The following is a 27,857-nucleotide window of genomic DNA, read 5'->3' on the forward strand; positions in this document are numbered from 1 at the left end:
TTTTAAGGTAAAAGTCCCATCGTTTCTCAAGACAACTAAAGATGGGAATGGTCTAAGGTGGCAAAATCAAACCATTGAAGAGTTTGACAAAAATACAAGTTTAACCTGTGTTAAGCCCATGTGTGACTTAGGAAAGTCAAGTAACGTCTTAAACCCCATTACCCTGTTGGTAACACTTTTGGTTTCACGTGTAGCTAAAATTAATTACAATTGAAATTAAAAATTCAATTAAAATACAAATAAAGTAATTTCATGTAGGCTGTAGACTCTAAAGTACCGTGTTTTGTGGACCATAAGGAGCACTGGATTTTAAGGCGCATGATAAAACATATATAAAGCGAAATAAAACATTCTGGTAAGTTGAACTTTATTCAGCTGATTCACAATAACTCTGAATCGTTCAGTTGTAACAAATACAGAAAAATACACTCATTTTTTTAAATCATTAGTCTCCCACGAATCCACCAGTGGCGGAGGTAAGCGTCATACTACGTCCTGTTCTCTGATTGGTTCATCGTTGCCAGATTACTTGTATGATACAGATTTGAAAATTGGGTTTAAATTAAAAACCTAACGTTGGCTTGACGTCTAATTTTAGTAAGGTTACATTGACTAGATGTGGGATGATGGTTGCTTGCCAGCGCTACATAATTAGTTATCTACCGTTGTCGTATCCAACCAAGGACCGACTTTAATGTGTCAACTGAATAATCCGACCATCAATCAAGCGGAGCGGCTTTGTCGTTACTAAAGTCACACTAAAACATTTTAACTGATTTTTGAGCAGTGTACCACATAAAACTGGTTTGAGGTCAGTGAGCACAACAAAATGCATACATAAGGCGCCCCGGATTATAAGGTGCACTGCCGATTTTTTAGAAAATGTAAGGATTTTTAGTGCGAAAAATACGGTATATTTCATGACTGAAGTTGACTTCTATTTTGCAGCTTTTGATTTGGCAACCGCCACCTGCCAACTGTTGAACTGTAAGCTACAAATCAGAGACTACCGGTACCTCATTTTGAGCATCTGAACACAACATATCCAGGATTTCTGGGGGGAACACCTCAGAGGTCGGAAAACAGTTAACACGTTCTCCCCATGATTGCGTAGGTTTTCTCTGGGTACTTCAGTTTCCTCCCACAGTCCAGTAACAAGGAAGTCAGGTTCATTTGTGATTGTAAATTGCCCGTAGAAGTTAAGGTGAGTTTGTTTTTGTCTATATGTAGCCCTGCGAAGGGCTGGTGACTTGTCCAGGGGTCCTTTCACAAAGCAGGTTATGTTGAAACTTAGGGCTGGGCGATATGGACCAAAAGTCATATCTCAATATTTTCTAGCTGAATGGCGATACTCGATATATATCGATATTTTTTCTGTGCCATAATTGGCGTTTCCCCCAAAGCATTATAACATAACATCTCTGTTAGCTTCATTTTTTTCTGAAGCAAACCCTTAAAAAAACAGTTTTAATACAAAGCCTCGTGCCAAATGTCACACAGGTTCCTTTATTAACAGAGGTCTGCACAATATCAAAATGTATAAAACAAATGAAATAAAAATAAACTGCCTGCATATAGAGAATAAAAATGCTTCTTGAATAAAATAAAACAAATATCCCTTTCCTGCATAACAATTAAATTAAAATACACTGTGCAATTAATACAATGTAGACAGTAACAGGCAGACTTTTCCACTGAGGTTGACAGTTGTGCAAATAACAAAACATTTGTGCAAATCTCAAATAAAACATTCAAGTCAATTTGTCACAAAATAAGCTATGTCAAAATCATAAAAAAAAAAAAAATATATATACCGTATATAATCGATATAAACGATATTGTCTCGTACCATATCGCGTTTGAAAATATATCGATATATATTAAAATCTCGATATATCGCCCAGCCCTATTGAAACTCATGTGTATGACAAACCTACACTCAGAGAAACTCTGAGTTTTCCATCTCACAAAGTGAGGTTACTTGGCCCCGAGCATGAGGGTTCAGTTGGGCAGGTTTCAGAAACCCAGTTAATCAAGTTAATTTACTCCGGGAAGTACACCTGGTCGGGAGCAGCTTTACTTCAACATACCGGAAGTTGCTTTCTGTCTCCTGCCCTTCATAAAAGCTGAAACGAGTTCAATTCAACTAGAGAATCGATCACATAACGTGCATTTTTGAGACTTGTGAACGATGACATGTCGTAATTGTGTACTCGTCACACCCTGATGATTTTTAAAGAGCGTTGGGCTTTTCTTTGTTGTTGTTTTGTCAGTAAGCCTATAATCTTATTCTTATTCTGTTCATACTTCACATAAAATACTTTGGGTTATTTATTTTATAAGCTGCTATTTGTTGTTTTCTTTTCTTTTTTCCCCCCAGTGGCACATTGACATTGTTTTCTGTTATGCACTTTAACAATCAATAACTGCTCATGCGTCATACAGTTTTTCCCCCTGACAGAGCATTGCACATTCATGCATATAGCTTTGCTTTACCTTTACTCATTCATTCATTCATTCATTCATTTCATAATCAGGGCATTCGGTGGGGACAGCAAAGTAAGAATTTCAGGGAAACCTGTTTCCTTACTGTACATATGAGAATGAACGCTTTTAATTTGAATTAACGACGTGAACGCAAATGATGCAGAAGTGAGAGAAAAGTGGCCCAACTCGTGTTTATTTGTTTTGTTTGTTAGTTTTTGGACTCCGAGTTTGTTGAACCTCCCTTGTGAAAAGGCCCCAGGATTGTACGGCTGCGTTTTGCCAGAAGAGAGCTGGGATGAGCTCCAGCAGATCCCCGTGATCCCAATAGAAATAGGATAGGAATGAACCAGGTATTGATTATGGCTATGATGACTCAACTGTGTGGCTGTTTTTTTTAAGATCAGACAGTTCAAATACAAACATCTCAGCTGTATAATTGCATCATGCATAACTTGACAAAAAAAAAAGTCAATTTGTTACATCAACACTTGTATCTATGACTGTTTATTCAAACATGTATGGATAGATATCAGATTTGCCGGTTCCCTTGTTACCCTTTGATAAAAGATGCCATAGTCACACTGTTGCACATTATTTCACTTTTTTTTTTTAATCATTAAAACATAATTATCGTGTGGAAAATGCTAAATAGCCCCAAAATTCAACATAAATCTTAATTTAAGGAATTATTGAAGAAAGTTTTGCTCTGCATGAACTTGGACATCGCTGGGTTTTTTAGGTCATCTTTTTTTGTTTGTTTTTTTCTACCAACCGCCACTGGTCCAGAATGTTTTGCTGATTTATTTGGTTCATGAACATCTATCTCAGCTCTGTCCGTCAGCGTGTCCAGGTCCAGTACAAAGCAAATCTTGCGTATGAAATAAAGATCATCAGCGGAGTGACGGGCCCTATCCCTTCATTCCTGCGGGGTAGACTGGTTCCAGCTCTCGCCTACAGAGGGAACTGATTCTGGAGAGATTAAAATCCTTTTTTCTGTGTGGAAAACTGTGCATAATTGATTTCTCAGTGATTGTATGATCCTGGCATCATGCTGTAAAGCTGTCATCATATCTTCAGATACATCGACGTTTTCCAAAACAGAAACAGCTACAGATGGATTGACCACATTTGACAGTGTGGAGGTCTGCGGTTACCTGTATCTGCTGAAGCATGTTCTTGAGCTGGACCAGGAACTCCTTGGCATCCTTAGCTTTGTCGGACACGCCATTCAGGGCCTGGGAGAGCTGGCACTGCAGCGACACGGAGAAAGGAGGCACACTCAGTTACAACACTCCAAACAAGAAGAACGTCTCTTCATTCCACTTTGCTCACTTTAGTGTTTCGTAAATCTTACAACACTTACATGTATCAGTAACAAATGGAAGATTAAAGGAAATATACAGAATGACCCGACTGAACATGTCCCAGATATATCTCCTAAATGATGACAAATGATATTTGTGCCAAAAGACGAAAAATAACAAAAAAATACCAAAACCTGAATAGATATATACTAAGATTTGTGCTCAAAACATCCCAATTCCCATTCCAAATAATCGAAATAAGACAAAAAAACAATTTCAAACTGGCATGCTGTGATCATTCGGAGTAAGGCGTGACATAAGAGGGATGTATTTGCTTAGTTTAAGAGTATATCAAGCCTCCTCTCCCTCTGAGAATAACTGTACAACCAGTACAACCAATGAGGCTTTGAGGCTTTTCCTAAAATGTTGCTTATGTAATCAGACCATTCTCCATGGATGCTCTGATTACTGCTGATCCTGGCCTGTGGCAAATTCACTTAGAACCTCTTCCACAGGCTCAAACTGTGCATTGTCTTTATAAAAGGGATTAATTTCACAATCACAGATCATCATCTATCGAGATTAGACGCAAGAAAATCCATGAAAACACTTTTTGTCATTTTGTTACCGTTTTAGGCTGAAAGGCATAGCGCTGAATTAAATAAATGACCTGGAAATGCCAAGTGAATCATATTTACTTACTAATGCACTGATACAAATGAATAGTAATTACACAAAAACAAAATACATTCAAAGAGACATAAACATGCATGACTGCAAAAGTTAACTTGTTTGGACTGATCCAAACACGCTGAAGTGACCTCCTTTAACAGAACAACACATTATTACTCCGCTGGCCTCCTGTCTTGTGCATTTAAGTCCTCTGATGCCAAGCAGATCTCGTTACAGGGACTGGAAAAAAACACTTGTGTTCAGCAGTGCAGAAAATATTGATAAAGAATTAACTGATCTAAGTAATACGATGCACAACCTGGCATTTATTTGAAGCACCTTTCAAGTTTATAGGTTTGGGATGTTTTTAAAAAAAGGAGAAATCTGCTTTTCTATTGGCTCTTTTCAGCCTGGCACATCAGTCCTTCATGAGATTGAGACTGCGCTGACTGCTGCGCTGTACGGTGGCCGACAAGGGCCAAACGCACTTCAACGGCCTAATGTGTCTCAGTTAAGGAAAACGGCTTCAAGTACAGAAATGATTCAAATTCACAAACTCAAAACGAGGTACAAAAAGAGGAACGTGGTGCAAATGAAAAAACGTGCTGCAAAAAACAAAGACAAATGCAGCATCATCAAACGCGCTGCAAATAGAGAAACGATGCAAAGCACAAAACGATATAAAACGAGAAACCATCTTCAAAAGAAGAACGCTTCATAACCGGTTAACAAACCTGCAGGGGGCGCTCTCAGCGTAACAGCTCAATGGACAGACACACGGGATGTAGAGAGAGACCGAACAGCTGACTGAACCACAGTGTTTACATCCATGGTTTAAACATACAGCGGGAACGGTAATGTGATTTAATGTGGTTTATATCACTGTACAACGCTGTACATTACGAGACGTTTCTTTATTATATTTTAACATTACAGTCACGTTGTTCGTGATCTCAATTCACACCTACACACAATCTAATTTCCAACTCACAACAATTCATCTGCAATTTATTTCACAAGCTGCACCACAATTTTCCTCCAGGTTTCCTCAGAGTTTCTCAAACCCTCCGATGTCGTTGGGACTTTGATGCTATATTTAGCAAGTTTTCAGAGCTCTCTAGCAACAATCTACACATTTTTTTCAGGCGTTATTGGAGTCTCAAATGTGAAGGCACGTATTGTTGTCACTCATTTCTCTGGAGATGTGCGCGCCTCTGCAAATGAATCGCACATGCGCGAAGCCACAGCTGGCTTCATGCATGCCGTACTGGCCTGTTTCTGTCCGGTTCTGGCTCAGCAGCACTGAATGATAATGAATTATTTATTTATTTCTCGATACTAAGAAGTTAATCTCACTGAGACACAGGGTCTCATTTTCAATAAAGATCTTATTTTATACGTGAAAAACATTACGATCAATAAATAATTGAAAATAGTAAGGAAATAGGTATAGAAATGTGTTTTATGTTAAATTCCTTAATATCAAAAGTTACATAGACATTATCACTTTGATAGAACATACAAGCAGGACGTCATTTAGAACAGGAAATTGTTAATCTTAAATTGTCATCTTAATTAATGCAAGTATTATAGTAATTACTCACTGGCCTATAGTCAGGATAAAAGATTAGGGTTGGAATTGTGATAATAATAAAAATTGTAATTTGTGAAAATAATAGTTTTTGATAATCGTAGACTCAGTTCTCAGCAAACAAATCGTGATTTTCATCCTTTCCAGAATCGTGCGGCCGTATCTCCGAGGCGTGTTTCATGACTTCCATCGTTCTGCTTATCACCCTTGATGCTCCTTAAAAATTCTGCAACAGTTTTGGTTCAGCGTTTACTCCCAAACAAAAGTGGATTAAAACCTTTTATTTATTTATTCCTAGAAATATAAACTGTTCACAAAGTTGACAGTTTCAGAAGATTGAATCAACACTCAGGCTGCCTTACATGTAAGATCTTAGTTGGGATGCCTCTCAGTAAATCAATAAATAAACTGCATTTCTTTAAGGGAGCTAGTTTTATATATAATCTATCAGCGTAAAGCTTTATTCTTCTGTTGAACGCTGAGGAGGAGTATAGAAAATGTCGATGAACAAGCTGTTAATTGAACCCGTCCTATCTGTTTCCTGCAGCTGCTTAGTCCAGATAAAATACCGACGACGCCAGTTCCAGCTGATCAACCTAAATACTGCTTCATTAATATTTTTGAACCTTGCTGCTCCTCTTTTTTTATCTTAGACTTCACAGTCCATTAGATGTAAATTAGCGCATCTAAGCATAAATAAATAACCGAGCAGATTTAATAAATGGATAAATGGCAGATTGTCAGACCATGTTTGCTCTGGTGTAGTCTGAACTAATGTCTGGACGTCCTACCAAAACCTGTTATAACAAATGACTCCAAATATAAAGGTTTCAAATAAAAAGGGAGAGGAATAAACCATGTGTTGGTCTGAGCAGGAATCTGGAATCATACCTTCACAAACGCACCATTGCAAAGAGTAATTTTAAATAAAACGCATATTGATTATTGGACGACACTGGAGAGAAATGAAGACGTGTCCTCATGCCACAAATGATATTTGCGATATGTATTTCCAAAACAGGCGTTGGGGGATATTAGTCTGTAGTCTCAGGACTGATGGATGACTGAACACCTGGAGATGACTTTGTACTTCTTTCCAGTCTTAATCAGATCAGCTACTTAATTATATGTCTTCATAAATGTCCGTTTTATGGGATGTGTTTCACATCAGCATTTGTTTAAAATGAACAACAAACTGTAACATACAGTAGTAAACAAAATGATTGATCTCCTTTGATTAACATAGCTCCAAATCACGCCTCCAAACTCATTTCACCAACAGGACTCCAGCTGTTTTGAGTCACTTATTTTTCCTCCAGGACTTTTAATATTTAATGCACATGTTCAATAAAGACATGAGAAAAGACAATTGTTTGTGTGTTCTTGTCTTAAACACACTGTGTTGGTCTGTTATGATGAGCTGGATGAAGATGAGACCAGATTTTACAGCAAACTGATGCAGAAAATCAGTAAATTCATAAAGGTTCACATTCTCTTTTTTTTTCCTCTGTATAAAAAAAGTATAAAAAAAATAAATAAAAAATGACCAAATGAGCAGACAAGAAAACAAAACCTTTCCATCAACAATGAAGTCAATCAGGAGCATTTAGGTTTGTTGGTGTGAGTGTGTGTGTGTTCATCCATCACTGGCAAATAAGAGACGACAGGACAAAGGAGGCGCACGCTGTTACACACGCCAAGCTGTGATGAATCCGCTCCTCCGACGCCACACCCACAAAAACCCTCCAGTACCTAGAACACCCTCACACAAGGTGGTACGAGAAGACTGGACCTCCTTTCTTGTCAAAGAAAATCATAAATAACAGCTGCATTTGCTCCAAGAAGCAAAGGTCAGAGTCCTCGTATCTAACGCGTCATCTAATTTGAACGGACTTGCACTTCCATAGTGCTATTTTAAACCTCGTCCAGGGTCTGCAAAGCACCGGGATTCTCATATTTCCATTCATAAAAAAACAATATAATGCTTCTAGTGTACACTCTCAAACTTAGAAAAAGTAATATTGCTTTAAAAATCCAATAAATGTGTGGATTAGAAGATTAGCGAAAGCTCAGCAAGACAAATCAGAAAATCCTACAGTTCTTTTGTGGAACAAAAACAAACTCAAGGTCAAAAAAGAAGCCAAACCAGCAACTGGAGCAGATGGAAAAAACTCTGGTGAGTTTTATGGAGGCATTGATCCACTTATTCATTTAAATGTCACTCGATATCTTTTCATTCCACATTTGACGCTCGTATTGTGAGGCTGAGTCACTGAAGTCTTACAGAAACATCTTATAGCTAGTAAAAAAAAAAGAAGCATTTATTTGTTTACATGTCCATATATGGGTTATTATTAGTGAATCAAAATGATATGAATAATCAGTAAGTATTTAGTATTGATAAGTGATGGGATGGAAGATTCTTTCATGAATTCATTCCTGTACTTACATCTGAAATAAAATCTGGCACTGCACTGTAATCCTCTCTCCCCATCTATACAATACCTATTCCACCCCCACACCACAATTTCACACGGACACGCACACAGTCATATCGCCATCCGCGCACACACGGGCTGTGTGGAGTCCGGAGGAAGGACGTGTGGACGAGGAGGTTCACAAATCACTCCAACCTCTCTTCTCACTGCTCCTAACGAAGAGGCCATCTGGCTCAGCAAGCTGTCTGGCCCGTGTGTGTGTGTGTGTGTGTGTGTGTGTGTGTGTGTGTGTGTGTGTGTGTGTGTGTGTGTGTGTGTGTGTGTGTGTGTGTGTGTGTGTGTGTGTGTGTGTGTGTGTGTGTGTGTGTGTGTGTGTGTGTGTGTGTGTGTGTGTGTGTGTCTGTGTTTGCATGCCAAGATGCTAACAAGGGGATGACGGATGTGCCATGCGAGAGCTGGTCTGGCACATCCCCTCCTCTCTTATTTGTCCCGTATGGTTCTTCATTTATTTAACTGCAGCATTTCTCCTCGGGTCAAAGTTCTGAGCTACTTCCACCCACCAGCCTGTCTGCTCCCTCATTCACCACTGTGGGCATGTTTTATTCATTCATTGATTTTCCTCCTCCGGTACTTCTTTGCCCGAGTGATGTGAAGCCGGAGTTACTGCAGCACGCATTGTGTGGAAGGCAGATAGACACAAAGGAGTAACAGCCCCGGGGGCTTAAGGCGGCTTTGTTAAACCGGCAAAGTATCAATTCAAAACAGGTAAAGTCTTAATTAAGAGAGAAAAAACAAGAAAAGCTGGTGGACGGGTCTGATCAAATCAAGGCGCGGTAACGTGGTCATCAACACATAAGGAGCTACGGATGAGTATCACCCCTCCGTTGAGGAGCAAGCCATAAACCCAAACGATACCAGATGTAATTTCATGTACCATTAGCATTACCTAAATACATCAACCGTACAAAGAGCCTCACTTCTAAACTGAAGCATTTGGCAATAAGCATGACAACCAATCCACGTGTCTTTGTCATCAAACAAGGCGTACACTGGTACATTTCCCAAAACAGGGTCGTCTCCCTGCTCATAGTCTTCTGTTACTGGTTTGAAGGTTCACCTGGGCTGTTGTCCGTTAACCCAAGTTAACAAACTCGTGGACTAAGGTGTGAAAGCACCGTAAAACTGTTTTGAGCACTGATGTGCAGACTGGACATGAAAGTCATGACACACAGAAACTCCAGACAATAATTGTGTCTGAGGTTTTCCCGTCTTATTTTGTCATCTGAATCTCTTTGTTTAACCTGCTGTCGATGTCTCTCCTGACCACTTTCCCATCACCTGTGTCTTGGTGTCTCTCCCACCTGGTGTGTTGAGTCTGTCAGGGATCTCCACCTATGTAGCGCTACAGCGACTTCTCTCTTTGCATGACCGTCTTTGTGTTGCACACTTGCACCTTTGCCCTGTTAGTTGTTACTTCTAGTGGGTTTGACCCAGCCTGGATTTGGCTCGTGTCTGCACCTCCCCTGTCGGACTACTGTGTTCTCCCCTGACCGACCTTCTGTTCACTGAGTCTGGCTCAGATGGACGCGGTTGCCCTTTCACACATGTGCTAGACGGCAGCCAGCAGGCTGTCTGAGTGAGACGGGACCTCGCTCATGGAAATACCCCAGACAGGTAGGTGTGTGCAGAAGGAATACCCAGCAGCAGGTGCCACTGGCAAAAGAATATCCTTTCATAAGCTCATGTGAAAATGGGAAAATCCTCCTGCTGTACTAAGCTGGTGCCTTCGACAAAAGGCAGTAGTAATGCTTCATAAGGCTGTAATTCTTTCTGAGTCTGAAAACTCTCTTCACACCATCCAGGACTAAATCTGGCTGTGGTCCCAATGTGTCCGCCTACGGCAGACTCCAGGAAAGCTGTGTGTTGGTTTTGAAGCATGATATATCTGCCAAGCAAGATACAGGCTGTGACCTGGTGAGAACTGAACACAGGAAAGACACAGCGACTCAGAATCCCCATGGAAATTGAAAGTAAAAAAACTGCAAAAGGATGATAAGAAGCAGATTTTATCTCAGCAAAGGGAAGAAAAATGACCAGTCTGCAGAACAGAATTCACATTCTTTGCTTTGCTTCTTTTGTTCTCCTCCCCCTTGTCCTTTTGTCATCCTTTATTGCTCCTGCAAAGAGGAATGTCATTTTTCTTTTCTCCATGTCAGCACCCCTCAGCTCCTCTCTCAAAGGCAAGTGCCGCTATCTTATTATGCTCTAATATGAGTAATGCAAGGCCGTTTATTCGCCCTGTGACATTCAAAGAGGCCAGTGACATTCATGGAAGCGCAGCTGCGTTGGTTCGCTGATATCGTTCGGCTCAACAAACAGCATCATGCAGGAGAAGCGGCACCGAAGCTGACTCAGGGGCCGATGGGCTTGGGGCGCCAACATCCGTTGGATACAACCAGCCGTATAATGTTTTATAATGTTCAGCTATGGGTCTGTTGTACCCCATCGTAATAGATTCACAAATTTATTGATATTATGTTGATGTTGATGCTTTTTCTTCTTTTTAATCTTTTTATGCCAAAGAAAAGAACTATGGTCTGTAAATAGTTCTTTCTGAGACCGATGCTGGGATTTATTTCTAGGATATTGAACAAGGGAATGCTTGTAAATTGCTGCACGTGTCACTTCTTCATGCCCACAGTTGGAATCAACCGAATGCGTGAGCTCATCCACCCAGGAGACCGGACCAAAACACTCGGCGTGTTGCTGCATTTGTCTCACAGTGAAATGAAGCTGTATTCCCTTGCTCCTTACATCTCGCATCAACTAAGGCGCCAACGTAAAAATGTACAATTTATAAACAAAATACTCCATTTGTAGTGTGGGAAATTGAAAAGCTCAGAAGGAGGCAATTTTTCACATCCCCACACGAGTGATTGTGACATTCAATCGATCGGGCCCTTTATTGCAAAGGTGCCAGAAGGATGGTGCTTTCAAGCAACCAAAACCAAAGACGTCAAACATTGCAGCCATTAAAAGGGGCCGAGACCACTAAACAACCTTATTCCATCGAAGCATTGAACATATACCCTGACAATACCTTGAATTCAACGCAATACCTTGAATTCAAAACTTTGAGTCTACATTTCACTAATCTGTTTCTGACTATTTGAGTTTGAAAATGTGGTTTCAATTGTTGTGTGAAAGGTTTGTAGGTTGTCAGTGCTGACTGGGCTGGCACTTCATTAATGTGGTATATGCAGACACACACACACACACGTATGATACAGCTGACTGGTTCCTCTTAACTGGAGTAGGCAGCACGCGATTGGTCTATTTTGTGCTGAAGAGCCAAATGACGCCTCATAAATCTGCCAGTTTTATGGTGGGGAGGCCTGAAACAAAGAATCCCACTGGCCGTTGTCACGTCTTACTCTGAGCTTTTGTCGAGCCGTGTGAGACAAAGAGAAAGATCTCTGTTGACCCTGTTTCATACACCACCCGTTTTCATGGCCGAGTGACGATGGAATCTCCACCGAATCCAGGGCTGCTGAACAAAATACAGAAAACTGAGAATGAGCTTGTTGGTGCTGTCCACTCGCTGTCGCTGTCAACGTTGTCACCATCATGGAGACACAATGCTGCTCGCTAATGGCAACATGAACGACACAGGAGGACAATAGACACCCTCTTATGTGTTTTTTTGTCAGGCAGTTGATTGTGGTGTTGACCTTGTCAAAAATGATACCCAGGGGACACGGAGAGGAGCAAGAGGAGGCAGGGCTGAGCCTCTCCTTTACCTCCCCGCCCCCCTTTGGGTTTCCTCTCATTTGTATTTATAGCCTCTGAATCCTCTTCCATTTCTGTTCTTTAAATTTGAGCAAAAATACAAGTGATTGGTGGTTCTGGATGGATTACGGTGTCGTCCTTTTTCTACATTTTTAAACAACACTAGGGCTGGGGATCGATTCAAATGTCAAGAATCGATTTGATTCCGATTCTTAAGATTCAGAATCGATTATCAAGATTTGATCCGATTTGATTCGATTCGATTCGATATCCGGGTTAGTATTATTAAAACTGTTTTTTGAGCTGTTGCATGAATTATGTGACTGTAGTTATGCAAAATATTACTACTAGTATCATATTGAGATTCAACAGCAAGTTTTGGCAGCTATTGATGCTGTAAGGACCAATCAGCTCCCAGAATGCTGATAGAACTGCTTTCAGAAACATCATGTGGGTCAGAATTATCAAACAGATCCAGGGCAGCAAACAGAGACTGATGAAATCGGTTTTATTTTTTCCCACATTCCGTTTTTATTTGTTCCATTTTCGGTCTATTTTGGTTTTTATTTTTTGAGCATTCGGTTTTTAGCATTTTTTGCAAATTTAACCACAAGACAGTATATAAAGTAATGAAATATAGACAATTCATGCAATTATAACCTAACACTTTAATGTTTTCATACCTTTAAACATATTTAAAGGAAAAAACATGGCACCAGTTATTCTCGTGTCCAACAAAACATTCCTTTTTTGGGGATAAACAAAAAAATAACCAAAAGTTGTAAAAAAAATAATACATAAATAAATAAAAGAAAATGTAACCCCCCCCCCCCCCCCCCCCAAAAAAAAAAGAGAAATCGATCGATTTTTTTCAACACAGGCCTAAACAACACCATTATGATGTCAAATATATTCCATCAATCCATTTTTCTGTACAGATATACTCTCATGTCAGATACCCTCCCAGCTGTCACCCTGGACAGGTGGCCAGTCCATCACAAGGGAACACACTAACACCTACCCACTGTCTCCCACAGACACAGGAATGGAGGAAGACTGCAGGGTGAGTCTGTCTGCAGCCCACAGACAGTTCCTGCTACAATTCAGAGGAAGCAGCCGCCTCCACTCTGTGCGTCACAGTTCCCACACGCTGTTGTGTTGGATCTCAGTCACTTGCACCCCATGGATGAGTAAAAGTATAGATTTCTCGTGTTTTTATGTGTGTACAACTTTAGACTGAGCCCGCTGGGAGCACAATAATAGCACAGGAAGCGCTCGCGTGGTTGGCAACATCGTGGGACGCAGAAACGGAACTGGAAGCTGGCGATACAAATTTGGGGAGGGTGATGTGACGACAATCTGGAAAAGGCAACGATACAAGCAAAACGGGTGAGAGGCAATCAGCACATGGCGCAAAGGCAGGAAACAAGACTTAGCTGGAAGGAACTAAAGAAGCTACAGACTACACCAGGAAATAACCAAAGGGCAGGAAAAAATCCAGAACATAGAATTAAACGGCGCAGAGTCAAAGAGTTTTAGTTTGATCTGTTTTTCTTAATCCCTCGTTTCAGTTAAGAGGAACTCAATGATGTCATATTCGCTGGATGCGCAAACCTGTACCTAACAACTACCCGAGGTGGAAATTTGAATCAGGTCACTCGGGCCGTGCTCGTACATGCACAACAACTGCCAGATTTGGTTAGGTTCTGGGAATACTAATTTGGGCTGGAGTAGGTTGAGAATATATGGATATTTAGCTAAAGTGTGTGTCATATTTGATTACTTGAATTGGGGAAAAATACAGACATGGTTTATTTTCAGTACAATTTCTCCGGCCAGATGTAAGCAGTGTATCTGAGCCAATTCTAGCGCAGCATTCACACCACGCCTGTCCAAGAAGGTTATTTCAGCCTGCCAGGCAGAGTTTCAAGGTTTCAACCGCTTTTTGGGTACCTGAGAACCTGGAAGTGGCAGTGAGAGGAGGACCGAACGATGAACCGTCATACAAGTCTGGCATTAAACACAGACCACTCTAACTATGTGACCTACATTCATTTGTTGCTGCATCTGCAAAGAGAAGCAGCAAATTCAGCACTGCGTTGTAAATAACTGTTGAAAAAAGCCAGTCATTTTCCTTAAATTCTGTTTCTTTAGCCATGCCGCAAGATCCCCTCCTCGGTATAACCTGCTTACTCGGTGGCAGTATCAGTTGTTCAAGTGCGGCGGAGGTGAAAAGCAATCTATTTTCCCTTTTTTTCCCCCTCTTGATTTTTTCATCTCTTATTACCAAGCCATCCAATCCTCATCCGCCCTGCTAAAAAGCCTTTTTGAGACTAATACGCCACAGTGAGCCGCTGCACAAAAACAGCTACTGCATCTCAGCATCAACTCTTCAAGCACATGCAAATGCCAGCAGGAACAAACACATAGAAATGCAGTTTTTTGTTAAAAAGCGTCCTTTTTTGATCATTGGGTATATATATATATATATATATATATATATATATATATATATATATATATATATATATATATATATATATATATATATATACCCAATGATCAAAAAAGGACGCTTTTCATTTCATTTCTGTATTTAATTTCTACTAATTCTTTATACATTAATCAAATATATTCTCCTAATGCTGAAATTAAAAACTTTTTCTGCATCTGATATCCAGAGAGGGCATGTGTGAACAATTTTTGATGACTTATGATAAGGTCAGTCAAGTCAAATTAAGTTTATAGTGCAATTGTTCAGAAGGAGGCCAAAAGGGATCCAAAAGAGACTAAACAACTCATGATTAAGACCCTGTGTAAGCCTACTGTTGATGCATTTTAACTATTGCTACTTGTTTACTTGGATTAAAGCATCCTTCCCCCATACCAGCAACAATAGAGGAAAAATCGATATTAATCACACATCCAATGCAAAATCATCAACATATACAGTACCCTTATCATTCGTTTATGATTTTATCTATTTAGTGGTAAAAGAGTTTAATATTATAAACATTTTTGTAGTTTTTTTCCTTAATTCCTTGTGTTGTTCAGAAGACTTCTAAACCATCCCCTTTATATTGTGGTGAAGTGTGAACAATGGCCACGGTCTTGTATGTAAGATTAAATGCACATCAATAACGCTTGGCGATGCACACGTTAGCACTCTGTGGACAAGCACAGATTTTAGTCTTCCTTTGTTTGTGGAGGCAATGGTGCAATAAAAGGCAGGACTTTGATGAAAGATGCTGGCATTTGTTCCCTGTGTGAGACTGTTTTTGGACTCTTTGCTTTTCTCTTCACATTTTTTTATTCCTTGTTGCTGATTAATCACCTTTGGGTACCAAAGCTACTCCGTTTTAAGATTAAAGCTAAACTTTTCAGAGGCTGCCTGGGTAAAGCAAACATTCCTTTTAACGATAAAAATGTAAACAGGACTCTCCTTTCTCGAATAGGTACTGGACAATAATTGTTATATTTGCTGGGTTTGTTTTAGGTCAAATAGCATGTTTAGCTCTGCAATGATGCTTATACAAAGCATACAATATTCGTCATGTCTCCTCTTATTTACTGTGATAGCATCCCTGCATTTTCTACATCCACCCTGTTCGGGGTCATGGGAGTCTGCTAAAAGGTAGAGAGAAGGGGAACTGGGAACAAAATCCAAAGCAGTTTTGTATTTCTCAACCTCGGTCTACACCTGGGAGACAAGACAAGCTACACGACTGTAAAGGATGTAGTGTTTGGTCCAGAGTGTTTCCATTCCCGGTTATACAAAATGACAGACGTTTTTTTTCTTTGTCAAGATGCAAAAGTTGAAAATTGACTAAAAGCTGCTAGCCAAAATGAAAAAACCTCATTCTGCAGTACAGCTCTAACTCATCTAATGAACATTCGTTGGTCACTAATCCAGTGCACAGGACTAAGAGAGAGCTGCAGGCCACTTTCCATTACTCTGATTTTCTTATGAGAGTTTGCTCCCGGAGAAAGACCGCTGAGCTAACAAATGTGCTGCAGAGCAAAGAACAGCTCCTTTAATCAATAATTGATGTGAACATCTTCCATATTAATACATGTTAGGGGTAGATATTTGTTCCTGAGAGTGCAATTGTCATCAAAATGATGGTAAATTAGGTTCAGAGGAACAATATCTGCATTGAGAGCTATCAAGGGAACGGCAGCACATTTTGGGGGGGGAAGCCTCAAACAACTGCATCATGATGAGATTTTTCATTTAGAGAAGATCCTGATGAATGAGCAGACACTCGTAACCATGGTAACGACTTTCGTTGTTCCAATAGAGGATGTCCATACTCTCCTCAGAAGTCTGGCATCAGCACTCACTCTGTTACCAAAAATAGATTGCAGAAGCACACACACACACACACACACACACACACACACACACACACACACACACACACACACACACACACACACACACACACACACACACACACACACACACACACACACACACTTTGATATGCACACATGCACACCTCCCACAGTTACACACGCAGCATTTCTCCGGAGAATATTTCAACCAAAGAAGGGGAAGTGCGGTAAAGTATGCATTAACCTACATTCCCTGCAGAAGTCCTGCAGCACAGCCTGTAGTCACACACTGCCATGTTGTGTGTTCTCTGTGCTCAGAGCATCATGGTGACACGAACGTGTCAGTGCGTTTGAGCTGTGGGAACTCATTTTTGCTGCTTCACTCTTCGTGGGGGTGTAACGTGAGCAGAGTCAGTGGCATTTTGAGGATTCATCAAAGGAAAAGCATCACCACTATTGCGGAGCTTGATGAATAGTGGCAGGTGGTGGGTGTGAGTGCATGTACAGGCACAGTGAGGCAAAGGATTCTGGACAAGAACGACCCTAAGAAGCAAGTTCTCTCAAGAACAACATGAGGAACTGGGCAGCATTAGACTGATCCAAAGTTCATTTGTTCCAGCAAAAGCCCTCTTACAGACGTCTCGGAAATCTGGAAAATCGAAAAAATGGTGAACCCTCTCATGAGCCGCATGTCGTGCCAACAGTGAAACACCCTGAGACCATCCACGTTTTAGATTCCTTCTCATCCAAAGAAGTGGATTCACTTCCAGATCTTCCCAAAAACATTGCCAGGATTTAAGAGCGGCACCAAAATATCCACCAAAATCAACAAGCAGGAGGTGTTAAAGTGGCAAAGAGATCGTGGCTTGAAATTTTCCAGGAATCTCCCCAGATCCTGATCTCATCAAAAACCTAAGCTCAGTCCTTAAAGAGCGAGTGGAAAAGCCAACAATTATAAATTCTGATCCACTCCGGCACCAGTGCAAAAGTAATGGATCTTAGATGAAGGTGGTTCAACACAGCGATTGTGCATAAAAGCATTCTTTGGATGTTTTTTTTCCTGGCTTTTCAGAGCTCACATGTTTCATGCTGCATGCTAGTGACATTTGGAGTTGCCACATAAATAATTACACCACATTTGCCCAATCCAGTCAGAGGCATGTTAAGATATTCAGAATGACAAATACAGAAAAACAAACAATACATGATAAAGATATTGAAATCAAATAACAACATTTAAATGTGTCATGCTATGACATAACCAGAATATATTATCAATATACTTTATATTAGCAAACCAATGCAATATTTATAAGTCACATGTTTTCATCTGAAATGGAAAATGAATAAAGAATAATTATCTAATAGTCTGAAACCGCCTAACATCTTATTGAATAGAAGTGAGTCAAAGGTTTCTGTATAAAAATGTATCCCCCTTGAATTAAAACATATGCCACTGATTCTTACTCACTGTTATTACAGGATAAAAATACATAAATCTAGAGCAAATGGACGACATTCATTCACCAGTCATGGACACGTCACAACTGCTTCCCTCTGCTCATTGGTTAACAGGTGATGAGGAACCGTGATCATTGATCATGTTCATTGATGCTATTATTCTTATATTATGACACCTATCATTGTTCACTTAATACGCTCACACCAACACTAAGCTGCTGCTGCTGCAGCTTCCAGCCGCCTCCTCCTCCTCATGGGATATTTTTGCTCATGTATATTTGTATCTGGGCTTTTTTGCATCAGAGTTGCAGAACCTCATTAGTAAATAAAAACCTCGCCTAAATGAATAAATGTTCCGTCACAGAAGTGCCTGCATGCCTGACTGCTCACGATACTTTTGACTTATGTAAAAGTTATATTTTTGTGCAAAAACCTGGCAAAACGTCATGTTTTTCATATTAAATGAAGCTTAATATTCAATGAACTGATGAAACGCTAAGGTCAAAGTTTTTATTATTCCCTCTGACAAATTAGCGCTGGTTTTGAGTGAGTTTTTGCCCCAATGAAGGTCGGACTCGGCTCGTATGATCCATAGTGTAAATCAGAGTTCTTGTAGTTGAGCCCGAGGTGACAGAGCAGTACAGGGCTGACCTGGCAGGGTCGGCAACCTGCCATCTGGAATGAGGTTAGTCGAGCACAATCAGTCGGCACAAATCTGCACTCACTCTAAATTACCCAAACAGTCTGTCCGCGCGATGACACTCACTCCAGCCGATATAATGCACAGTATTATGACAGCAGACAAAAGGCTTTACATGGCACTGTCTTGTTGTTATGTCGCATTATGACTTAAGATTAGCTGTGAATTCTGCTTCTAGGATTTAATATACATAAGAGAATTAAAAGAATAAGCAGCTTTCGACATCTTCAGGCAGGCTTTTTTTTCTTTTTTTCACGCCTCTAAGCAGAAAAATGGGGACGCATCTGTTTGAGAGGGATATTTCAGCAGCGATTTAATTAAATTACTTTACTCTATGATGCATAAGATTTAGGTCTGGCAGGTATTCAACACTTGACTGCAGTATTAACACAAATCTGGGTTTTAAAAGCTACACAAAATACATGATCTGTTGAAGACAGGCAGCAGTGGCAGGCTTGTCCAAACGCTTTCTAACTGTGCTGAAGGACAAGTCCCTGTTACGTGTTGTCACATCTGGGGAAGTGACAGCTCTGAGAAGAAGAAAAAAAATCACAATTTAACACATGCGCTGGAAAAAAGTATTTACAAAACTCTGCAGATGTAAATGGCAGAGAGGAAGAGGGATGAACAACCCGCCCTCCCTCTCCATCTCCCATCATCTTCCCTCTGCGATTGACGCCAGATTTGTGTTAAAAAATCCCGAATCAGTGAGTGTGATGACTGTCACTGAAAGACTCTCCGCTTCAGGATGAACAGTTTATCGCTTGACAAACATTGATAGTCATGAACAGAGTTGGTTGTGTATTCCCGGAGCTCGTGTTGATTTATGGAAGAAAACAACAGAAAAGTCCCAGCCCACTGGCTGGCAGAGGCAGGGGGATAGTTTGCCCAGACAAACAATAGCATGCAAAACTGTCAGTGCTGATATCTGCTGGAGTAACAACAATCTCTGATGTTACTCTAGCAGAATAAAACTACATCATCTGCATTCTGCACTAGTTCTCAGAAACACACGCTTCGTGAAGCCTCTTTGTAACCAAAACTAAACGAAAACCAAAGCAGCTTCTCAGTCTTGGTGTAAATCCTGCAGCAACAACATCAGGCAATCTTTTGTTGTTTGTTTTTCCATCTGTTTTTTTAATGGAATTCTTTATAAACTGTATGCATTATTAATACCTTATAGCGAATATATGCACTACATGAATGTTTGCTAGTTAGGTCAGAAAAAGGTCTGGGGAAATAATGCATAGCAGCCTGATGTGAAACCAACCAATAAAGTGAGACAGATGGTTTGGCTCTCCGGCCTGCCGTTAGGGAATAATAAATTAGTCATAATTAATAATAATCACATTTCACAGTTTAGTTTAGCATATCTTATATTATAGCTTCCAAAAAGCTTTAAATCATCTGAAAATGTAACAAAAAAGTATCTGCTTAAGCTGCTCTCAAGTCGATGCTGTAGCTGAGGTTTGTAAACATGATGTCAGAATTCCTTCGGTCATAGATAATGAACTTTGCCTTATGGCTCTTTCCCTGAAAAAGACAGGAGCTGCATATAACGTATCTTTTCCTCCATTCTCTCTCTGGCAACCTTCACTCTGGCTCTTCATCCTTAAGTCTTCTCTTCGTGACTGCTCTCATAGAAGTGGGGGTCATAATTTGGGATTTCTTTCACCTTTAATTGTTTTACTTACATGCCATCCAAAACTGTCTATGACCCTTTGCTTAAAACCACTGCCCTTTTGACTCTTATCAGTGTGTGTCTTGCTTCTGGTCCCTCTGCCCCGACAGTATCACAGCTGCAACCTGAGCATTTCATCTATCCATCCTCCAGCCGTATAGCCAACATTTGGCATGGTGCCCTGAGGATGGCAAGTTTGACAGTTGTTCCTTCAAAAACTGCAGTGATCATAATGACCAAATGATACAACAGGAAACACCTCCGGAGGTTGGTGTCCCCATACATAGCTGGAAACTACAATCTTTTTTTTTTTATGCTTTTGGAGCAGCTGCTTTCTCTCGCTTTGCAGCCTTCCAGCTCATATCGGTGCAGACTGAGTTTTATCATCTAGTCCCGCTTCATTTCAGCCAACATCATTAAAAGCCCTTGTGTTGATGTTCTGGGCTTCATTTGCAGATTTCACATCAAAACAAACTAATCTCGGGGACACGGAAACCATCGCCATCCTGACTTCTGGCTGTGCTCCTATGGTCTTTATACCTGAGCAGACATACGTCAAACATCTGGAAACTGTCCCCGAGGATAACGCAGACGTGTGAAGGTTTTCAATTCTTTCCCTTATGGTTCATTTTGGTTTTTGGTTTTTATTTCCTATGATGTCATGTAACGAGGACCGTGCATTTGAAGGCGTGCTTGTGGATGACTCTTAGACAATCAGAAGCTTTTAACGCCAAAACATCATCAAGTGGAGTTCTTCAAGATATTTCAGACCACAATCAACTTAGGACTTTGAATAAAATCACTGATTATTCAAATTTCTATCTCTCATTGTTATTATTTGCACAAAAGGCAAGTGAAAGTTAAAGTTTTTAGCACTTTCCTGCAGGGCTGTGCTGACCTGAGTGGGAGAGCATTCAAACGGATGTCTTTTTTCCACATCAGTAACTTGCTCAGAAAATGATATTGTTTAAAAAAAAGGAAAAATTAACATCACTTTGTATTTCTTACAAGGAAAAAGAAGAAATCAAAATGTAAATATAGTTTTGTTCTGTTTTTATCATTTCAGCATTAAAGGGCCAGAAATATTCCACCAGCATTAGGCGTCTCCCCTTCACCTAACGGGAGCGTGTCATCTTTGTTTCGTCTTACCAGAAAGAACTGTGAACTCATATCTGGAAATGGCAAGCACATTTCTACCTGCATCTCAAAAAGCAGCAATGCGACCTATAAAGCCTCCAAGCAGATGCTTCCACCCACAGCCACCAAGCAAAACCCTCCAAAGAGATTTCATTTTGTAAATATCAACACTAAAACTTACAGTACTGTCTTTTTCACAAATATGCATAAACTGTGGGTGGTCCATCTAAGAATTAAAGATAAATATCTCAGCAACATATGTGCATTGAAACTCACTTATGCATGCTTTGGGGGAAACTTGTAGTGAAATTTAAGAATTATTGAGACAGCTGTCAACACGGCATGGCTGTTTATTTCCTTTACTCAAACAGCTTGACCATATAACATGGTCTGTATATGAGCGTAAACATCTGTAAAATGTTTATAAATTATGTGCAAATCATGTTTTCATATTATTCCAGTCAACATCAGTCTGAATGTTGAGATTACACCTGACACTAGATTGTTAGTACCATCTGAATAGTTGGGAGAAAAAAACACATCTTTTTTCTTAACAGGAAGACACTTATTTTTTTTTTTTAAATGGTTATGCCATCAAACAAATAAATTAAATAAAAAAAAATGGGAGCTGCTCTATTTAAGATCTAAAAAACAAACCTCAGGATGACGCTGAAGACACACAGAGCAGAAAAAAAAAGTCTGCATTTCTGTTTTTTAAATATTTAAGTGCAGCGTCAGAAATGCTCTTTACTGGAGTCAGCTAGGTTACACACACACACGCACACACACACACACACGCGTGCACACACACACAGACACACACACACACACACACACACACACACACACACACACACACACACACGAATACACACCGAGTTTTCTGCTCGACTGATCAGAGGAAACTGGATCAGTGTATCTGCCTCTGCAACTCCCTCAGCAAAGGTTCATCCGCTCCACTTGCGCATATCCATGCCCTCTGAATGTGTGTCAAAGTGTATGTGTGTCACTGGAATACTAGTCCCCCCAAAAAGAACTTACAAGTAATGTAATGAACCATTGCTTTTATATTTTTCCATGCATAATAAGAAAAAGATGAGAACACAGACACATACTTACAAAATCACGTCAAATGGTGATACGACGTCAGCTGGACTCATGCATACAGGGACGACTGAGTAATGAGACGAGAACTATATGGTCTTAAAAAATCAGGTTACATTTGTGTGTGCAGACATCACCAACGTGCCCAGATGAGGCTTTGAAACAAAAAATGATTTCAATCAGATGACTTTTCTCAAAGTACTGCTGCTGTTCTCCACCATAACCCGCATAGATCACGGCTAATCGCAGCAAATCAACCAAGGGCACTGTCACTTTTGTTGATAGACATGATCAATTTGGAATGGGTTGCGGGTTATACAGAATAAACTCTGAAATCTGGTTCATCTGACCAGAGCGAGTCTCTGGTGTGACACATCCGGAGAAATCTAATATAAATCAAATTTGAACCACTCACCAGTGTTTCATAAATAACATCCACCCATGATCTATACCCACTCCTTCACACTCAGGGTCACAGGGATCTGCTGGAGCCGGTCCCGGCGTTCTTCTACGCCCTGGATACGGAGCGCCGCGTATGGACAACACACATTCTCACTAACTCATACAATAAATCACCAGTTCACCTGACTTACACGCTTTTGGACTTTGGTAGGGAGCAAGAGTACTCGCAGAAAACCCACACAAGCTCAGGGTGAACATGCAAACTCCACACAGAAAGCTCCCTGCTGGGAGTCGAACCAGGAACCCTCTTTCTGAGAGGCAACGCTGCTAACTACCTCTGACTGGTTAAATATTGGGCAAGGCATATAAAATAATGGTGAGGCCATTTCAAAGAAATCATTCATGAAGAATCCTGATTTGCTCTCCTTATCCTGGGGTTCATACCCGGTGACTAAATGCTTAATTAACGGTTCATTCAATGTTTCCTCCTGTCCTATGGATCATTTTTCTGAATTAAAAAAATTGATTTCCTCATCTCTTACAGGTCAGCATTTAACCTTTTAGTTTGGCAGTGATGTTTTACCCATTCATTTATGCTTGAAAATATTGATTGTTGCTCCAGATCAGCTATAAACCAAATCCTTTTTTCTTTTTTAAAATCAGTAACAACAAATATTTGAATGGTTTTAATTGGGTTCTGAATCTATTGAAAAACACAAAAAAAAAGCTGCAGACCAAATACCCGGATTCTTATACGATAGGATGTGAAGACATGGTGTTTGAATCTTTTGCTATGAAAAACACGTTTGCCTGGACACCAGGACAGAGGCATTATAAAATGAGTAAATTCATCAACATTTAGGTTATTCTACAATGGTCAAACCAATGAAGCAATTCATGAAGTAACCATGGTACATGCTGTGTATGTTCTTTACTTTGTTTTTTTTTTTAATTTGCATTTGACGGCAGCTGACTGAGCTTTAAAGCCCAAGCAATGTCTCGTAAATGCATCAGAACGGGACTTGCAATAGAGGGCAGGGGGGAATAAACAAAGAAAGAGGAGGAGAAAGCTTAAACCATCTCTTTCCTTGATCATAATGAGGAAAGCCAAACAAAACACGTGATAGCCCCATTCACAGGACCAGTTCATTCTACCTCGTAACTCCTTTGTCCCATCTAGGTCTGTGCTGTGCTGTGCGAAATACGTGGAAGGGGCTGGTTTATCATTTCATTATCCTGCCTCTTTTACAGCATCTTTTGCACTGTTGGAGGTAGAAATAGAGATGTAACAGCGATGAGTGCTGCATGAAATGGCAATGCAGAGAGACATAACAGGCTGCAAACCCCGCTAAGAGCATGAAATCAGCATGTCATGGGAACGGTGAGAAGTGGTCTGTTGTCAGAATGGTTAGCCAACACATGCAGACGGATGACAGTGACAAGCAGGTCAAAGACACTGTGGGGAAAAAATACCACCAGTTTTGCAACCAAACTGGCCAGAGAGACTGAAACTGACTGGACTGGCTCCACTTTGGGCAAGTGGGCACTAAATACGAGGCCTGTGTTGAAAAAATCAATTTCCCAATTCTAAATCGATTCTCATATTAATTCCTAAAAATCGATTCATATGTCTAAAGATCGATTTTTTTTTATTTTCTTGGGGGGTTTATTTATTTATTTATTTTTTTCTTTTATTTATTTATTTTTTTCATCATTACATTACAACTTTTGGTTATTTTTTTGTTTATCCCCCAACAAGGAATGTTTTGTTGGACAGGAGAAAAACTGGTGCCATGTTTTTGCCTTTAAGTATGTTTAAAGGTATAAAAAACCTTAAAGTGTTAGGTTATAATTGCATAAATTGTCTATATTTCATTACTTTATACACTGTCTTGGGGTTACATTTGCAAAAAATGCTAAAAACCAAATGCTCAAAAATTAAAAACCAAAATAGACCGAAAATGGAACAAATAAAAACCGAATGTGGGAAAAAATAAAACCGATTTTATCCGTCTCGGTTTGCTGCCCTGGATCTGTTTGGTAATTCTGACCCACAATGTTTCTAAAAGCAGTTATATTCTGGGAGTTGATTGGTCCTTACAGCATCATTAGCTGCCAATACTTGCTGTTTAATCTCAATATAATACTAGTAGTAATATTTTGCATAACTACAGTCATATAATTCATGCAACAGCTCAAAAAACAGTTTTAATAACACTAACCCAAATCAATATCGGAATCGAATCGAATCAAATCAAATCTTGATAATCGATTCTGAATCTTAAGAATCGGAATCGAATCGATTCTTGACATTTGAATCGATCCCCAGCCCTACTAAATACTGAGCAAGGCTTGGAGTTTCCTTGCTTAGCAACCTGATGGCACCATCCATCCATCCATTTTTTATACCCGCTTTATCCTTTGCAGGGTCACGGGGCCTGGTGGTACCTCAACCTGCAAATGCCTAGGCTGACCTCTACTTCCTAAAGGTGCTGAAAAGTGGCGAAAGTCAGGCCAGCACTGTTTGTGTCACTGACCTCCAGCGAGAAACTTAAATATATTCGATTTAATGTTATATAGTGGTGTGCTTTATTCCTGAATAAATGAATCAAACAGTGACCAGACATTAGGAATGTGATGCTGACTCCATAAAGAGGCATATTCAGGTTGTGGAAGGATGTTGTGAAAGCACGTCGCACCTCCGTAGGTCTGGAGAGTGGAGGTGGAGAATAAAAGGTATCTCCAGGGTGTCTTGAAACCACGACTGCTGTGGTGGGGGGGCTGAACACAGCAGGAATAAAAATGCCTCACTGAGATGTTCTTACATGAAAACATTCTGGATTCCAAAATATTTTCCCCCTCTCTTACAAAGCTGGACCACCCTGGAAAAAGAGGCGCAGACAGGGAAGTATGAGAAAGGGGGATGGGATTGCAGAGTTGTTAACAATAGATCATGCAATCCTTGTTGTGGTTGTGAAGGAGAATCTCTGCACCCTAAATATTGAACTGAAAACTGAAGACTTCTATTTATATTGTAAAGCAAGAATAGGTCATCAGGGCTACTTCCTTACACTGAATGTGACGTCTTCAACTCAATTGTTGCCAGGCTACAATCCAAACCCTCCACTCCAATCAAACGTCTCTTTTTCTGTGACTTTTCCAACAGTTTGTCAATTGACTTATGTTTTAATGTGGATTAATTTATCTGCTTTTCATCAATAATGTATAATGCAACTATATAAAATCTGTTTGAGGATTAAAACATTTTTCAATTCAATTTTGCATCTGTTTGTGTGTGCAAATGATTTGCTTACAATAGAATTACGATACATTCAGGAAAGCGCTCATAAAACACAGATCATCCAGTCACGCTTGAGAAAATCCCTTCTGGTTCACAGGAAGAGAAAGCATGATGCTATGAAGACACAGCACAAGAGCGTATGAGAAAGAGAAGACAGAGAAGCCGAATAAAAGTACTCGAGGAAAAAAAAGGATTGTGATCCAGCAATAAAATGGTTTAAAAAAAAATTCTAACCCTACAAGTCCACCACAACGATTAAGTCATCCATCTCCTTCAACAAGGACACCTTATTCACTAAGTGATTGCCATCTCTTATTCATACAAGGCTTATTACTTATCAACGCTCTCTCACTCCTGTATTCTGATGGGATTTTCACAGCCCATTTATGGGACAGGGTGATGGAAAGCATGGAGGAAGGGCAGGAGGGAGGAAAGGGAGAGTAAATGAAAGGGAGGGGAGGGTGAAAATAAGAAACATTCATGTAGAGAAGGTGAGCACTGAGCCAAGGCAAGGAGGAAAAGGAGGAGAGCGCTGAGATGCGGGTGGATGGATGATGGATGGAATGTCTGGATCTCGCAGGTTCCCAAAAACACAAAAGTAGAGACAGAGAGATTAGTCCCAATGACCCACATACCAAGAGGCCGCCAAAAATGGATTTTAATTTACACAACAAACATCTGGGTGTGAGGATGATGGGCTGATAAAATCCTGCATTAGTAACAGGAAGTGACCTGAAAATATCCAAAGCTGGACACGGTGGTATCAAATTTGCTTGAAACCTTTTTCGTTTTGGGCCCCTGAGGTTTTTCTACATAGATTATTGAAAGCTATTGTTTTTTAAAATGTTTAAAAGTAATGTTAATTAATTTACCGCTACCCTTTGTTTGGTGAACAGGACATGCATGAGAAGTAACCAACGTACAAATCTGATAAGTAGAGATGTGTGGACCTGTTATCGCTGCTTGCAGCCTTCAAATAAGTCTTTAAACATTAAAAAGATGTAAAGTTCCACACAAAAGCCCTCAGTGCCTTTTGTGGTAAATTCAGGATTCTATTCAGAGGAATAATAATGAGATATTAAATTTAATATAAAAGCCGCTATTAAGATTCAGCCTTCAAGAGCTGTGGTAACCTGAAAGAAATGAACTCCAGCTGACCTCAACCCTGGAGTACACTGATTGGTGAAATTAATGGAAGAGTCGTTTAAAAAATATATAATTAAAGCACAAATCTTTGTTACCATCCTTTCATGAAATTAGCAGGTGATTAATTTATTTAGTTATTTATCTATTATGTTGGCAAACAAAAGGTGAGGGAACAGAGGGGGAGATACATTTGAAATTTAAAAAACAGCATATTATCAGGATTTTTATTTTATTTTATTATTTTTTGCCAGATCTTACCTCTGTGGAACAGATGAATGGGAGTTGGTCTCATAAACTTAATTATGC

The 27,857-nt window shown here is 40.0% G+C and overlaps 1 protein-coding gene across 4 annotated transcripts in view; it reads right to left on the reverse strand.

The window, feature by feature from the left end:
- Positions 1-27,857, reverse strand: part of LOC133464414 (E3 ubiquitin-protein ligase TRIM9) — a 68,746-nt gene that overhangs the window by 38,036 nt on the left and 2,853 nt on the right. For all 4 annotated transcript variants that reach the window (XM_061746367.1, XM_061746366.1, XM_061746368.1 and 1 more), the window contains exon 2: positions 3,642-3,737. In XM_061746367.1, the coding sequence (XP_061602351.1) occupies positions 3,642-3,737 (96 nt within the window). The remainder of the gene's footprint in view (positions 1-3,641; positions 3,738-27,857) is intronic.

Source organism: Cololabis saira, chromosome 18 (assembly GCF_033807715.1).
Source record: "Cololabis saira isolate AMF1-May2022 chromosome 18, fColSai1.1, whole genome shotgun sequence".
Taxonomy (NCBI): domain Eukaryota; kingdom Metazoa; phylum Chordata; class Actinopteri; order Beloniformes; family Belonidae; genus Cololabis; species Cololabis saira.